The sequence below is a fragment of the Pseudophryne corroboree genome, chromosome 5 (genome assembly GCF_028390025.1).
Source record: "Pseudophryne corroboree isolate aPseCor3 chromosome 5, aPseCor3.hap2, whole genome shotgun sequence".
Lineage (NCBI taxonomy): Eukaryota > Metazoa > Chordata > Amphibia > Anura > Myobatrachidae > Pseudophryne > Pseudophryne corroboree.
The window spans coordinates 657,599,141-657,617,376 of NC_086448.1; the positions used below are offsets into that span (position 1 = coordinate 657,599,141).

Below are 18,236 nucleotides of genomic sequence, written 5' to 3' on the forward strand. Positions count from 1 at the left end.
TTTCAGCAGCAGGGACTGGAAAACTGTTTTGAGTCAAGATGGATGGTGCTAAATACAGGGATATTCTTGAGCAAAACCTGTTTCAGTCTGCCTGTGATTTGAGACTGGGACGGAGGTTCACCTTCCAGCAGGACAATGACCTGAAGCATACTGCTAAAGCAACACTCGAGTGGTTTTAGGGGAAACATTTAAATGTGTTGGAATGGCCTAGTCAAAGCCCAGATCTCAATCCAATTGAGAATCTGTGGTCAGACTTAAATATTGCTGTTCACAAACGGAAACTATCCAACATGAAGGAGTTGGAGCAGCTTTGCCTAGAGGAATGGGCAAAAATCCCAGTGGCAAGATGTGGCAAGCTCATAGAGACTTATCCAAAGCGACTTGCAGCTGTAATTGCCGCAAAAGGTGGCTCTACAAAGTACTGACTTTAGGGGGTGAATAGTTATGCATGCTTCAGGGCCGGCGCAACCACTAGGCAGCTTTAGGCAACTGCCTATGGGCGCCGGCACTTGGAGGGCGGCGCTGAGTGAATCAACAAAATCAAAGATGTCACAGACTCGCATATCTGCACTGCGCTCACTGCTTGGGATGTATGGTGTCTGCTCACCCGGTGTCATTGTTTTTTGTGTGGAGGAGCTGAAGCTGCTGCAGTGCAAGCTGTGTAACACTGCAGCTGCAACCACGGAGGATGTAGTAGGGGAGGACAAATGCCTGCTCTGCCCTGGCTGGCTCCCGATTTGCGGGTATTGGTCGCCCCTCTCACCTGGTTCATGACCAGCTTCCTCCGAGTTTCCATGAACTGTTTTCCCGCTTCCGTCTCAGATGCTGTATACGAAGGGGACTCAGTCGCAGCATAGGCGGCTGTGTGACTGGTGCGTCTGTGTTCACTGAGCATCTGTGTTCACTATAGGTTCATGGAGCGGCAGTGTACACTAGTAGCATCTGGATCCACTCAGCATTCACAAACGTATTAATCATTCCTGAAAGCGGGGTGAGTCTCTCTGTATCCCACTCTACTGAGTACGGGTAATACAGCACTAAGTCTCTATCTACCTTTTGACTACGAATAGTTAGATAAGTGCTATTGCATATTAGTCTGTATACTATTACTGTTGTTTCTTTCGCTATGCATTTGAATATGGTAGATCTGTTTAAACATGATGCAGTAATATGTTCTCCTACATACTTGAAATGTAGTTGTAGTTGATTATGTGCTCATATTGCCTATTATACTAATGTATAACATGTGACTGACTGCTAGTGTGATTGCTGACTTTACTATATATTCTGTTAGTTTTTTTGTATTCCGATCCTCAATGCTGGTGCATGGGTAGGGTCGGATTGTATGTCACTTTAAGAAGTTTAAAGTGATTACAGTCACAAATTGTATAGTACACTGTGGAAGTGTTGATTATTTATCATGTCTAAGAGTGGCAAAGGTGAGGAAGATATACTCATAGCAATAACAACACTCATATCATGTTTGTCTTGCAAAGCTGTGTTAACCTTTCAGGATCTGGTTCAGGATGGTTTGTGCGCAAATTGTTTTAGCCTTCACCAGGATCTCTTGAAAAATACAAGGCAGATTTAGGTGCAGGTTGATCCACCTTGGGCTATGTTTGCACAGACATTATCCAGTATAGCTGAACAGATAATTCTTCCAACTCCTGTACCAGGGATAGGTTACACGATTAACCCTTACATGCAGCTTCCCACCTGCGGTTTATCACTTCCAGCAGCAGCCTCTCAAAAGAAACAGGCTGATAAGCCAGTGGTAAGTAAATCTTCATCCTCACAGGTTACACATGTTTCAGATGAGGATTCATCGGAGGATGAAAGCTCAATAAATTCGACTTTGGCATACGAAGAGGAGGAGGGAGGACTCAGCTCAGTGGAAATAGCTGAGTTAATTAAAGCAATGAAAGTCATTTTATCCTTAGAGGATTCAGCAGAGCCTATGTTAAAAACCAAGGCACCTGTGTTTAAACGTCCCAAAACAGTTAAGACTGAGTTTCCGGGGACAGATCAGCTGACGGAAATCATGGAAGAAGCTTGGGCTACGCCCAATAAGAAGTTTAGAATTCCTAAGAAATGGAATTCCAATTATCCTCTTCCAGCTGGGGATTGTTTAAAAAGGGAGGTGGCTCCTAAAGTAGATATGCATGTGATTTGATTAGTGCGAAGATCTACATTACCTTTGCCTTCAACATCATTAAATGATGTCACGGATAGGAGAGTGGATAGTTTTTTTTTAAAAACCATTTTTTCCCTGTCTGGGGCATGGCTTCAGATTGAATGGCAAAGGCAGTGGCTGCCTGGGCTGATGCATTGGAGGGGAAATTTTCAATAGCATCTAAACAGCAAAAATCCCATATAGCACATATAAAACAGGCTGCAATGTTCTTGGAAGAAGCAGCATTGGATATGGGTACTATTGCCTCCAGAGCATCAGCTTCAACAATAGCTGCTTGCAGAGCAGTTTGGCTGCGTACGTGGAAAGCTGATTCAGAATCTAAGAAGGTTTTGGAATCTTTGCCTTTTTCTGGATATTCTTTTTGGTAAAGAATTGACAAATATTTTGGAGTCGGAAGCAGACTCCAAGAAGGTAAAGTTTCCTTCCACATACAATTTCAAACCTAAAGTACCACCTTTTCGGCCCTTTCGGTCTCAAGGAAAAGCTAAAGGAAAAAGTGATGGCAGGCAGTCCCAATACAACAAGTCTGGTAGGACTAAAAAGCATTGGGCTACCAGAGGACCGGTTAGTAAAACAGATAATAAGCCACCAGCCTGATGGTGCGGATCTACACCTGGGGGATTTCAGGGTGGGGGACCGACTTCTTCAGTTTGCACAGATCTGGTAGCAGTCTCCAACAGATGCCTGGGTGCAGGAAGCAGTATCTCTAGGTTATGCTTTTGCCTTTAAGAAGCACCCTCTTGAAGGTTTTTTTGTACCAGCCCGTCTTGGGTAGAGACGAAGGCCAGGGCTTTGCAAGAGGCAGTTGAGAAATTGCTTCAGTAGGGAGTAGTCATTCCAGTTCCTCCTGCAAAATGAGGACAGGGGTTTTACTCAAACCTGTTTCTAGTTCAGAAACAAAATGGGTCATTCTGGCCCATTCTCAATCTCAAAGTGCTAAACAAATACATTTGGGTACCTTGGTTTCATATGGAGACTTTACGTTCCATCATTTTGGCCATGTAGCCAGGGGATTATATGGTATCCCTGGATATCCAGGATGCTTACCTACATGTTCCTATAGCACTATCCCATCAGTGTTATCTCAGGTTTGCTATCCTCCAACAGTATTTTCAGTTCCAGGTCCTACCTTTTGGGTTAGCCACAGCCCCAAGAGTATTTACCAAAATTATGGTGGTAATGGCAGCTTATCTCCGCCAGCAATGGATAACAATTTTTCCATATCTCAATCCTGGCACAGTCGCAGGAATTGCTCCTATCTCATCTGCAATAGACAATAAAGTGTCTGCAAAGGCATAGGTGGCTCTTAAATTGTGCAAAATCGTCTCTGGTTCCGTCACAGCGGATGACTCACTTGGGGGCAGTACTTAATTCAAGCCTTCAGAGAGTAATTTTACCTCTGAACAAGATATCCAAGGTTCAGTAAAGGATTCAGGAGTTGCTACACAGTCAAAAGGTATCCATTCACGCAGCAATGCATGTGAAGGGATTGATGGTGTCAACATTCGACATGGTGGAGTATGCACAGTTCCACTCGAGGACTCTGCAGCATCTGATCCTTGCCAAATGGAATGGGTGGCATCAGACGATAAAAATGCAGACTATGGTTCTTACGATATTAAGAAAGTCATTAGCCTGGTGGCTACAGACATCCCATCTGGACAAGGGGAGACCCTTTTGGATATCAGATTGGGAAATTCTGACAATGGATGCCAGTCTCCAGGAGGACTGGGGAGCAGTGTCAGGAAGGTTGTGTTTCCAGGGGCAATGGACCAATAATATATAGGACCTTCGGGCCATATACATAGCACTGATTCAGGCAAAGGACATTCTTTTGGGAAAACCAGTTCAGATCTGCTCCGACAATGCGACGGCAGTAGCGTACCTCAACCATCAGGGTGGAACTCACAGCTGAAAAGCGATGAAGGAGGTAAGTCCCATACTAAAGTGGGCAGAACTTCATCATACAGCCTTGTCCACAGTGTTCGTTCCGGGAGTCCTAAACTGGGAAGCAAATTTTTTCAGTCAACACGCCATTCAAGTAAGTGAATGGGCCCTACACCCGGAGGTCTTCCAGACTCTAGTAGACAAGTTAGGGTTGCCAGAGATAGATCTCAGGGAGTCCTGTCAGAACAACAAAGTTCTCGCATACGGGTCAAGAACAAAGGATCCCAGAGCGATCTTTATGGATGCCCTGTCGGTGAGATGGGACATTCATCTGGCTTATGTGTTTCCTCCAGTCACCCTATTATTAAGTGTGGTGAGAAAGATAAAGCAAGGAAAGGGTGCCGTGATACTAATAACTCCAGCTTGGCCCAGAAGACATTGGTACACAGAACTGCAGAGAATGTTGATGGATGCTCCACTCCTGCTCCCTCAACATCCAGATCTACTGATGCAGGGTCCTTGTTATCACAGACATCTGGATCGACTGTCTTTGACAGCGTGGCTCTTGAAACCTCTATCCTACAGTCAAGAGGATTCTCACAACAGGTAATTCAAACAATGTTCAGGGCAAAGAAACTGTCCTCAGCTCACATTTATCACCGAATATGGCACACCTATATTCATTGGTGCAGTGAACGGAAAATGGACCCTAAGTCTTTCAGAGTTTCCAAGGTATTGGCATTCCTTCAGGCAGGAAGAATAAAGGTTTGAAGGTGGCTTCCTTGAGAGTGTTTTTACAAGAATTTTTTTTACCGAAAAGGGTAAACAAGAACTCTCCTATGGTGGGGCACTCAGTTGGTGTTATTACATATATGCAGTGCCCTTAGATCAATATTAGGGAAAGAATATTAGAAAAGAGATAGAAATGAAAATAGAAATAGAAGAAAAACTCTATTAAACTTAACTTTTATTATAGAATATTTAAAATATTGTGGAGTAAACACTCACTAATTCTAAAAAGGCGAAATATAGACACACTACATATAACACAACATTAAACAAAATAAAAAGGTACAGTTGATATGTAAACTCTGATAGGCCTTAGCCCTTTCTGTATATAAAGAGTGTTGCTATGAATGACACCTGAAGTCAAGACCTTATGGCGGTTTTCTTGGTTCTGCTGCCTCGTATGTTCTTTTGCATTATATACGTAGGTGAGAGACCTTTACTTATGCCAGTCTCTAGAATCACAGACAGTGCCATAGCATTAACGGAGAGTGTTTAATTTGCTTCTACTTTTGGTTGATGACCTATGGTCAGTGCAGCCAATGAGAGAGCTAATGACACTTCACCTGCTCCGGTGTTGAAAAGAGTACAGAGTGTGTTAAGGCAAGACTATATGGCAAACTTCGTGGTTCTGCTGCCACGCATGTGCCTAAGCATTATATGCGTGGTGAGAGACCATTACTAATGCTAGTCCATGGAAATGTAGAGCAGACCTGTCAATTATGCACTGTGTCTCATTCGCCTCAGACATTGGCTGATAATACTATGATCAGTGCAGCCAATTCAGGGGTTACTGACACTTTGCTATTGTGGTCTTAGAGACACAGAAAGTGTTGTAAATATCATCTATGATCATCTATTGCATATTAACTTTAATGAACATCTTCATATGCGATGTGTCACAGAGGAAACAACATTCTCTTAACTCCTTTCATAGGTTTCATCCAATTCATATTCATATACATGAAAACCAATTGAGTTATTGTGTAACTTATTTTTAGACCACTGTAGTTTGATAAAAATATTACTGGTACTCGTATCCAATTAGCCTTTATATCTTGTACTCATCTATTGTGACAAAAAATAATTAATCCTCCAAAACTGATGGTGGGAGTTTATATAGTGTATATCTTGACTAAAGAGCACAGTGTTGAGAATATAAATGTATACATAAACCAGGTGGTTTGTTGCCCTTAGCAACAGTGCTCAATAAATAGTAATTATACCCTGACTCTGAGTATAGAGGTTGTCCAGGGTTATTGCAGGAAGTGTAACTAAGAGATAGAGGATATTAGTAAAAGGTTGTATCACACCTATATTACTTCAGGATTCATGTTAGTTTTGCAGCAGTATACTTCGTTTCATACAACCTGTACCCGGGGGGGCAGCCCGCCGTGCGCACTGGCAAGGCGCCCACACGCTCCTTCCTTTAACGTACGTTTCGACCGTGGCTTGTTCACAAAGGGTGGAACAGCTTGAGAAGCTGTTCCACCCTTTGTGGACAAGCCATGGGCGAAACGTACGTTAAGGAAGGAGCGTGTGGGCGCCTTGCCAGTGCGCACGGCGGGCTGCCCCCCCGGGTACAGGTCGTATGAAACGAAGTATACTGCTGTGAAGCCTCTCATGAAAGGCATCATGCTGGTCTGATATCACAAATGGATCAATATACTAATAGCTGCATGATCACTATATGACAAGTGTAATTTCTGAGTGATATATAACTACAGACCATATTTACATATATATGTGCTTCACAGATTTATTATGATAAACTCCACTATATCTGCATGAGCTTTATGAATGACCCTAAAGCAAAACTAACATGAATCCTGAAGTAATATAGGTGTGATACAACCTTTTACTAATATCCTCTATCTCTTAGTTACACTTCCTGCAATAACCCTGGACAACCTCTATACTCAGAGTCAGGGTATAATTACTATTTATTGAGCACTGTTGCTAAGGGCAACAAACCACCTGGTTTATGTATACATTTATATTCTCAACACTGTGCTCTTTAGTCAGGATATACACTATATAAACTCCCACCATCAGTTTTGGAGGATTAATTATTTTTTGTCACAATAGATGAGTACAAGATATAAAGGCTAATTGGGTACGAGTACCAGTAATATTTTTATCAAACTACAGTGGTCTAAAAATAAATTACACAATAACTCAATTGGTTTTCATGTATATGAATATGAATTGGATGAAACCTATGAAAGGAGTTAAGAGAATGTTGTTTCATCTGTGACACATCGCATATGAAGATGTTCATTAAAGTTAATATGCAATAGATGATCATAGATGATATTTACAACACTTTCTGTGTCTCTAAGACCACAATAGCAAAGTGTCAGTAACCCCTGAATTGGCTGCACTGATCATAGTATTATCAGCCAATGTCTGAGGCGAATGAGACACAGTGCATAATTGACAGGTCTGCTCTACATTTCCATGGACTAGCATTAGTAATGGTCTCTCACCACGCATATAATGCTTAGGCACATGCGTGGCAGCAGAACCACAAAGTTTGCCATATAGTCTTGCCTTAACACACTCTGTACTCTTTTCAACACCGGAGCAGGTGAAGTGTCATTAGCTCTCTCATTGGCTGCACTGACCATAGGTCATCAACCAAAAGTAGAAGCAAATTAAACACTCTCCGTTAATGCTCTGGCACTGTCTGTGATTCTAGAGACTGGCATAAGTAAAGGTCTCTCACCTACGTATATAATGCAAAAGCACATACGAGGCAGCAGAACCAAGAAAACCGCCATAAGGTCTTGACTTCAGGTGTCATTCATAGCAACACTCTTTATATACAGAAAGGGCTAAGGCCTATCAGAGTTTACATATCAACTGTACCTTTTTATTTTGTTTAATGTTGTGTTATATGTAGTGTGTCTATATTTCGCCTTTTTAGAATTAGTGAGTGTTTACTCCACAATATTTTAAATATTCTATAATAAAAGTTAAGTTTAATAGAGTTTTTCTTCTATTTCTATTTTCATTTCTATCTCTTTTCTAATATTCTTTCCCTAATATTGATCTAAGGGCACTGCATATATGTAATAACACCAACTGAGTGCCCCACCATAGGAGAGTTCTTGTTTACCCTTTTCGGTAAAAAAAATTTCTTGTAAAAATTGATTCTAACTCTCAGGGAGCACCTCCCATTGCCCTTAATTACTATACAAGCACAGAGGTGCGAGATATTTGGAAACTGGGGTAAGAGTGTCACTCTCTTAAGAGATTGTCCTCTGACCTGATACCTTTATTTACTGTTCTCCAGTCTGTGCGGTTAACAACCCCCTCTATTCCTTGAGAGTGTGTCAGCATTGACTGTATGGTTCCAAAAGAAAATTGCCAACTTACAGGATGTGCATACTTTTTTTCCAGGGAATGCTGCACATTCAACCTCCTTTTGTTCCTCCTACAGTACCTTGGGACTTAAATTTAGTCCTAAAGGGCCTTCAAGTTGCCCCATTTGAACCACTTAATAAAGTGGATCTTAAATGGTTGACAGCTAAAGTTCTCTTTCTACTGGCCATAGCATCCACTAGAAGAGTGTCAAATTTAGGGGCATTGTCATGTCATTCCCCATTTCTGATTTTTTTTATCCAGATAAAGCAGTTCTCAGAACTAGATTATGACCAGTAATAAGGGTCTGGGTATCTTCCCATGGTGGTGTCTAAATTCCACCTTAATGAAGAAATTGTAGTCCCGGCTTTCCAGGTACCGGGCCTTTCTGCGGGAGATGCATCGCTGGACGTGGTCCATGCCTTAAGGATCTACGTGGATTATTCCAGTGCCATCAGAAAGACAGATTCTCTCTTCATTCTCTACGGATTTTACAAGAGAGGATGATCTGCTGATAAGCAGACACTTGCAAGGTGGCTTCAGATGACGATTTCAGAAGTATATTCTCAAGCTGATCTCCCTGTTCTGGCTAATGTCTCTGCTCACTCTACTCATAAGGTAGGTCCATCATGTGCAGCACAACGTGGTGCTTCAGCAGAACAGATATCTAAGGCAGCCACATGGTCTTCCATTAACACATTCATTAGACATTATGACATGGATACCTTTGCTTCTCATGATGCTGAATTCAGGTGAAGGATTCTCCTGTCCAATCAGGAGCGTACCCACCAGTAAATTACTTTGGAAAATCCCAATGTTATCCTGTGGATAACCTGTGGACCCTGCCGGAGAAATATACGTTATGGTAAGAACTTACCGTTGATAATGGTATTTCTCCTAAGTCCACAGGTTCCACAGGGATCCCACCCTGACGCACCTGATTTGAGGATCCTTCTTGTATGGAAGTATGTACATGTGTGTTCTTCTCACCTGATTAGGGCTATCCTGCCTTGAGCTTTGGGAATACAACTGATTTGACTGAGCCAGAAGGCGGGGATATATAGACGGGCCTGTTGCATGCTGGGAGGCCGAAAAGCTTTAACCGATTGGTGCAAATCCGCGGTCACTTCATCATATCCCAATATTATCCTGTGGAACCTGTGGACTAAGGAGAAATACCGTTATCATGCTCTTTCCATAACGTATATTTAGTCAGGACTTATTGGTATGCTCTGGGATTTTCCACTGATGCTTTTAAACTTTGTTCCTTTTGTATGACAACCCTGGGATGAACTGTCTGACAGAACTCCATACCTTCCTGCTGCAAAGGGAACATCTCAGGTGATATTAATTGATTTCATCCAGCTTCATAAGGTAAGGACAGAATAAGTTTATTTAATGGGTATAAAGTAAGTAGAAATAGGTGGAGGCATGACCAGTAGTCACGCCAATAGCTAGTAAAAGTGCTAAGAAAATAGTGCAGAAATTAGTCTTTATGTAAGGACACCCAAGTTTATCATTTGACCCAAGGCACACATTTTACAGAAAAGAAAAAAAATGTGTGAAATGATTGGCATAGAGCAAAATCTTCATCTGCTCTTTTACCCTCAGTTCAGAGGTAGAATCAAGAACGTAAAATCAGACTACAGAGAATACTTACAAAAATGCATGAAGCAAATTGGACTTCTTTGGCCTGAAGCCCTGCTCACTAGTTTTACATTCAATACAAACTACACCAATGGGACCCCTACGTATCTACGTGTATGAAATTCTATTGGAGAGATTGCTTAACCATGTGAAGTGCCAGCTCCAGACCTGTCTACAGCTCAGGATGTGACTGTTAAATTTCTGATCAACATCAGCAAACGGAACGAGCAGATACATGATGCTGTTATCTCTTAACAACCTACTAACCTTGAGGCATGTCATGCCTGGTAACTTTGTGATGATTAAAAACTTTTTGCGTTCCAGCTCCTTGTCAGATTGGTGGAAAGGACCTTGCCAGGTGTTGCTGACAACTCCAACAGGGATTAAAGTCAGAGAAAAGTCTACCTGGATACACATATTACACTGCAAAAAGGTTCGCTCTGCTCCACCCAAAGATCAACCGGAAGACATTCTACTGACGACGTAACCTGTTTTATTTCCAAGGACGTGATTCCCTGGCCAGATAAGGTCACTGGTGAGTTGCCACCTAAGTTGGAAAGGAGCAAAGCTCCTCTACCCATGAAGAAATGAAGATAATTTGAATGTTGTTTGCTGTGTTTAATCCTGTCATGCTGGAGACTCACATCACAGACTATGGACATGAGATAAAAGGAAAAAATGCCATACTGACTATTCATCAGTCTATTGCCAAAGCTAATAATGAGACTAATTGTTGGGTTTGCACACATTTGCCAATGACATCTGAATATGGAATACCTTTGATAGCAGTTTCTTTAACTTGGGAAGAGGCTATGAAATATGACTGGGAAACTTGGAAAGAGCATTGGTTAGACACCAGAAAGAGAAACATCATTAGTTCACAGGGAAGGATAAACTTGTCACCACTAAAAATAGTAGCTAGAATAGGCCAACCAATAATCTGTGTAGTCATGAGGACTAAGGTGTCCAAGCTGTATCCACCACTGAAGGTTGTATCATACATTATATAAACATGACCCAAAGACAACAGATGGGGTACACTGACTGCCCCCAGGGATTTTTAATTTTAAACAAGAAAGACATGGCTAGATCAACATTTAGAGACCAATTTGGGAAAGTTAATAAACACTATGTTCAAGGTTTTTAATGAAAGGCAAAAAGAAAAAGGTCCTATGTCAAATATATTAGAAGCTTATAAACCTTACAAAGACCTAATAATTAGTCAGGGAAACCACACTACGGGGGAAGAAAACAATGTAGAAAGGCAAATACGCAGAATAGCTTCACAAAGAAAGTTTGCATTAGATCAAGCAGTGGCCTTGCAGGAAGGAACATGTACACTAACAGGACAGCAGTGCTGTACTTACATATCTAGTGATGAGGAAATTAAGGATAACGTGTGACAATGGAATTGTCAGACGGAGGAATGTCAGAGAATTATGGATCTCATAGTATGAAGCTGAATGAAGTAAAAGGGTTACCTCTGTTATAATTGTATTAAAAAGACCTGTGGATAGAAACATCCACATCACATGTTCAAATAGTATCGTTTTACTTATGTCTGTAAATGTACCTATCAAATGTTCCTTTGAAAGAGACTTATATGACTCAGGGGACGACGTTTAGAAAATGATGAATAGTGTCTCCCTCCTGACATGTGGTCCTTGTGTGACCATCCATGTGGTCTAGTATACCCGTATGTAGAAATAGTAATGTGTTTAGCACAAGTATTAATTCTTCTTATAGTATGACGTGTGATTAGTTATACTCAACTATTACCATATGTGGACAGGAACTTGCCTATTTAAGCTCACTGTAATACATTCAAAGATGTCTCCTTTCATTCTGACTTTAAGAAGGAAAAGACACCCATACATGTATGTAATTCCAGATAAATAAATTGTTATGCTGTTTTCATTTGATCTTTGCTTAAGTCATTTATACAATTATTTCTCTAACAAAGTCCACATACTGTATCTTGAGAGGGTGGAGGTCACTGAAGCATTCCCTGATATCATGGGTCTTCCAGAGAATTGATGGAAATTCTTATGCATATTTTGGGTACGGTGAAAGTATGGGTACATGGATGAGTAATATTAAGATAATCAAATTCAGGTTTAGTCAGAATGCCTTTATCCAAAGTTTTTGTAAGGTGTGAGACAAGCGTACTTTGATAAGAATTTGTAGTATTCATTTCCAACGACTTAGTAGTTAGTAGTAACCTATTAATGTCATTATAGTTTTTGACATTACTCAAGATGACTGTCCCTCCACCGTTATCAACTGGATTGATAATAATGTTTTGATTCTGGCTGAGTTCTTTAAGGGTTTCACTTTTTTTTGTGAGGTTCTGTTTTTGATGATCAGTGTATTCCCACAGGTGCTGTCAGGTCTGTAATTGTGTCTGTACCCGGAGGTACAGGTGGGTCAGTGGTGGTGCGGTGGAGGAAACGAGGAGACTGTAGAAGATTCCTGTGCATGTGCGCAATAATATTTATTTAGCACACAGGTGTATGAACAGTCACTTTAGCACAATAACAATACTGATGGTTTGAGCAAAGAAGCTGACAGAGGTATAACAACAGTCACAGGTGATGATCTGTAAACCAGTGAAATTAATAACAGTGATGACCGGCCTGGAAGCTGATGGCAAACATCGATGGTCGACTTGGAAGTCGATGGTAACAGGATCCAATATGCTAACGATAGTAATGCAGCTAATAACAGTGAACACAGGCAATAGTAACTCCGGAGATTGTAACATATCAGGAATTAGGAGAATTAGTGATGAGTCAGTGAGTGAGTAAGTGAGTGAGTGAGTGAGTGAGGACTTTCACATTTTTGTAGTTTATTAAATTCTACACACTGTAGGTGCAATCCAAATTTTGATCCAATTGTCCATTTGGCCGTTATCGTTCACTCAATGCAAGTCACACATTAGTAATGACGTCATTATGTCAACCTCCTTTTTATCCCCTTAAATTCAAAGTGAGTGAGGCCTTTCGCATTTATATATATATATATATATATATATATATATATATACACTGCTCAAAAAAATAAAGGGAACACTAAAATAACACATCCTAGATCTGAATGAATGAAATATTCTTATTAAATACTTTGTTCTTTACATAGTTGAATGTGCTGACAACAAAATCACACAAAAGTTATCAATGGAAATTAAATTTATTAACCCATGGCGGTCTGGATTTGGAGTCACCCTCAAAATTAAAGTGGAAAAACACACTGCAGGCTGATCCAACTTTGATGTAATGTCCTTAAAACAAGTCAAAAATGAGGCTCAGTAGTGTTTGTGGCCTCCATGTGCCTGTATGACCTCCCTACAGCCCACACAAGTGGCTCAGGTAGTGCAGCTCATCCAGGATAGCACATCAATGCGAGCTGTGGCAAGAAGGTTTCCTGTGTCTGTGAGCGTAGTGTCCAGAGCATGGAGGCGCTACCAGGAGACAGGCCAGTACATCTGGAGACGTGGAGGAGGCCAACAACCCAGCAGCAGGACCGCTACCTCCGCCTTTGTGCAAGGAGGAACAGGAGGAGCACTGCCAGAGCCCTGCAAAATGACCTCCAGCAAGCCACAAATGTGCATGTGTCTACTCAAATGATCAGAAACAGACTCCCTGAGGGTCGTATGAGGGCCCGACGTCCACAGGTGGGGGTTGTGCTTACAGCCCAACACCGGGCAGGACGTTTGGCATTTGCCAGAGAACACCAAGATTGGCAAATTCGCCACTGGCGCCCTGTGCTCTTCACAGATGAAAGCAGGTTCTCACTGAGCACATGACAGGCGTGACAGAGTCTGGAGACACCAAGGAGAACGTTCTGCTGCCTGCAACATCCTCCAGCATGACCGGTTTGGCAGTGGGTCAGTAATGGTGTGGGGTGGCATTTCTTTGGGGGGCCGCACAGCCCTCCATATGCTCACCAGAGGTAGCCTGACTGCCATTAGGTACCGAGATGAGATCCTCAGACCCCTTGTGAGACCATATGCTGGTGCGGTTGGCCCTGGGTTCCTCCTAATGCAAGACAATGCTAGACCTCATGTGGCTGGAGTGTGTCAGCAGTTCCTGCAAGACAAAGGCATTGATGCTATGGACTGGCCCGCCCGTTCCCCAGACCTGAATCCAATTGCGCACATCTGGGACATCATGTCTCGCTCCATCCACCAATGCCACGTTGCACCACAGACTGTCCAGGAGTTGGCGGATGCTTTAGTCCAGGTCTGGGAGGAGATCCCTCAGGAGACCATCCGCCACCTCATCAGGAGCATGCCCAGGCATTGTAGGGAGGTCATACAGGCACGTGGAGGCCCCACACACTACTGAGCCTCATTTTGACTTGTTTTAAGGACATTACATCAAAGTTGGATCAGCCTGTAGTGTGTTTTTCCACTTTAATTTTGAGGGTGACTCCAAATCCAGACCTCCATGGGTTAATACATTTGATTTCCATTGAAAATTTTTGTGTGATTTTGTTGTCCGCACATTCAACTATGTAAAGAACAAAGTATTTAATAAGAATATTTCATTCATTCAGATCTAGGATGTGTTATTTTAGTGTTCCCTTTATTTTTTTGAGCAGTGTATTTATAAATATATATATATATATATATATATATATATATACTCAGAACTTGGAAGCGGCACTCAGGACACAGATACAGCGAAATTCATATGTAGATCAACGTTTCAAACCTTTATTGGTTTGTCATCAGGATACACAAACATACATAGACAAGTGTCTTACCTATATACCCGCCACCACATGAATAGGAGAGAGCCCGCTCGTCGGCGCCGCATGCAGCTTCCGGAGCTTGGCGCCCGCTGATGACGTCATCACACCAACGTGAGGACGTTACCAAGGTAACTTGAACACCACAGTGACAGAACATGCTGGGAATGCAAAGTAAACAGAGCGATGACGAGTACTTACAGATCAAAATCATCAAAGTGTAATACTTTAAAATATGGTAGTCACTATAGATACCTAATAACAATGCCTTAAATAGAAAGTACTCATCCATCTAGTAAATATAGGCATATATGAGAAAAAGTATTAGATATTAACCCTGAGATAGCCATATCAGAAAACACCTCCGTATAAGGCCCTGATAATCAATCAAAAAATTCTAAAACATTTGTAAATAAATATCTAATCATCAAATTAATTGAAACAAGAGAGAGGGAGCATTTCATTAAGCCCTTTGGGAGCTAAAACATCTAACCTATTGATCCAGAATGCTTCCTTCCTAAGGAGTAATTTTCCCCGATCACCACCTCTACGTAGTGGTGGGACATGATCGATCATTCGATATTTTAGACTAGCAAGGCTGTGCTTTGCTTTCGCAAAGCGCCTTGCCACAGGCTGTTCCCTGCTACCCCCTGCCAACGCTGCCCTAATCGCTGAGCGATGCAGGGTCATGCGCTCCTTGAATTTCCTGATCGTTTTCCCCACATATGATAGCCCACAGGGGCAAATTAGTTGATAGATGACATGTGTGCTGTTACACGTTAAATGATGTCGAATGGAAAACCTTTTACCCGAGTGTGGGTGAAAAAAGGAATTTCCTGGTATCATAAAACCACATGTGGTACAGGAACATTTCATACAACCTTTTTTCGGCTGTGGCAAAAAAGTATGCATTGTAGATGATTTCACATTAGGGAGATCAGTTTTTACTAAGTGGTCCCTAAGGTTCTGACCCCGAGAATAACAATTCATTAATGAGTGATCAGGGATCCCCATTTTTTTGAGCAGTGTATTTATAAATATATATATATATATATATATATATATATATATATACTCAGAACTTGGAAGCGGCACTCAGGACACAGATACAGCGAAATTCATATGTAGATCAACGTTTCAAACCTTTATTGGTTTGTCATCAGGATACACAAACATACATAGACAAGTGTCTTACCTATATACCCGCCACCACATGAATAGGAGAGAGCCCGCTCGTCGGCGCCGCATGCAGCTTCCGGAGCTTGGCGCCCGCTGATGACGTCATCACACCAACGTGAGGACGTTACCAAGGTAACTTGAACACCACAGTGACAGAATATGCTGGGAATGCAAAGTAAACAGAGCGATGACGAGTACTTACAGATCAAAATCATCAAAGTGTAATACTTTAAAATATGGTAGTCACTATAGATACCTAATAACAATGCCTTAAATAGAAAGTACTCATCCATCTAGTAAATATAGGCATATATGAGAAAAAGTATTAGATATTAACCCTGAGATAGCCATATCAGAAAACACCTCCGTATAAGGCCCTGATAATCAATCAAAAAATTCTAAAACATTTGTAAATAAATATCTAATCATCAAATTAATTGAAACAAGAGAGAGGGAGCATTTCATTAAGCCCTTTGGGAGCTAAAACATCTAACCTATTGATCCAGAATGCTTCCTTCCTAAGGAGTAATTTTCCCCGATCACCACCTCTACGTAGTGGTGGGACATGATCGATCATTCGATATTTTAGACTAGCAAGGCTGTGCTTTGCTTTCGCAAAGCGCCTTGCCACAGGCTGTTCCCTGCTACCCCCTGCCAACGCTGCCCTAATCGCTGAGCGATGCAGGGTCATGCGCTCCTTGAATTTCCTGATCGTTTTCCCCACATATGATAGCCCACAGGGGCAAATTAGTTGATAGATGACATGTGTGCTGTTACACGTTAAATGATGTCGAATGGAAAACCTTTTACCCGAGTGTGGGTGAAAAAAGGAATTTCCTGGTATCATAAAACCACATGTGGTACAGGAACATTTCATACAACCTTTTTTCGGCTGTGGCAAAAAAGTATGCATTGTAGATGATTTCACATTAGGGAGATCAGTTTTTACTAAGTGGTCCCTAAGGTTCTGACCCCGAGAATAACAATTCATTAATGAGTGATCAGGGATCCCCACTTCACGATCACTCCTTACAATTGACCATAACTTCTTTGCTATGTGGCTAGTATCTGAAGATGTTGCATTATATTTGTTCACCCAAATTACTTTATTAGATTTAACTTTATTCTCTTTCTTTTTTAAGAGATCACTTCGATTCAGAGTTAGAATCTTTCTTTTTGTGTCTAATAGTAATTTACGTGAGTAGCCACGCGTAATAAATTTCTCAATCAGTTGGTCTATTTGAGTAATAGCAGCATCCTTATTAGAATTAATTCTATAAATCCTGATCATTTGGGAATAGGGTAGCCCCATTTTAAGTGATCTCGGATGGCAGCTATTGTAATGAAGGACTGAATTACGATCAGTATCCTTAACAAAAACAGTAGTGGAGATCTTACCATCCCTATTTATAATACAGACATCCAGGAAATTAATGGAGGATTGACTCATGTCAAATGTAAATTTTACAGGTGAAGTTGAATTATTGTGTTCCTCCATTAACCTCACAAATTCTTGTCTCAATGTGGGAGGCATCAAATGAGCCATGATCACTCAATAATTTGATGCCTCCCACATTGAGATTGTGCTGCATATGCTTGAGCTCCTTCTAACGAAAAATTTCTTTATGTCAGAGGGTACCTATTATTTGCAAACGACCGGTTGCGCAATGGGTTCTGCCATGGCACCGGCGTATGCAAATACGTACATGTTTGCTGTAGAAAATGAAATCTTTTTCTCAAAAGCAGAAATTATGTCAAAAATCTTTTTCTATACTTGCTTTATAGACAACCTGTTAATCTTTTGGAGTGGTACGAGACAAGAATTCGTGAGGTTAATGGAGGAACACAATCAGGATTTATAGAATTAATTCTAATAAGGATGCTGCTATTACTCAAATAGACCAACTGATTGAGAAATTTATTACGCGTGGCTACTCACGTAAATTACTATTAGACACAAAAAGAAAGATTCTAACTCTGAATCGAAGTGATCTCTTAAAAAAGAAAGAGAATAAAGTTAAATCTAATAAAGTAATTTGGGTGAACAAATATAATGCAACATCTTCAGATACTAGCCACATAGCAAAGAAGTTATGGTCAATTGTAAGGAGTGATCGTGAAGTGGGGATCCCTGATCACTCATTAATGAATTGTTATTCTCGGGGTCAGAACCTTAGGGACCACTTAGTAAAAACTGATCTCCCTAATGTGAAATCATCTACAATGCATACTTTTTTGCCACAGCCGAAAAAAGGTTGTATGAAATGTTCCTGTACCACATGTGGTTTTATGATACCAGGAAATTCCTTTTTTCACCCACATTCTGGTAAAAGGTTTTCCATTCGACATCATTTAACGTGTAACAGCACACATGTCATCTATCAACTAATTTGCCCCTGTGGGCTATCATATGTGGGGAAAACGA

General features: G+C 41.2%; 1 protein-coding gene across 1 annotated transcript in view; it reads left to right on the forward strand.

Annotated features, from left to right (window-relative positions):
• Positions 1-290: 290 nt before the first annotated feature.
• The window catches only part of LOC134929650 (chloride channel protein C-like), a 563,568-nt gene continuing 545,622 nt past the window's right edge, over positions 291-18,236 (forward strand). Inside the window, exon 1 of the mRNA XM_063925230.1 lies at positions 291-418. Within this exon, the coding sequence (XP_063781300.1) occupies positions 291-418 (128 nt within the window). The remainder of the gene's footprint in view (positions 419-18,236) is intronic.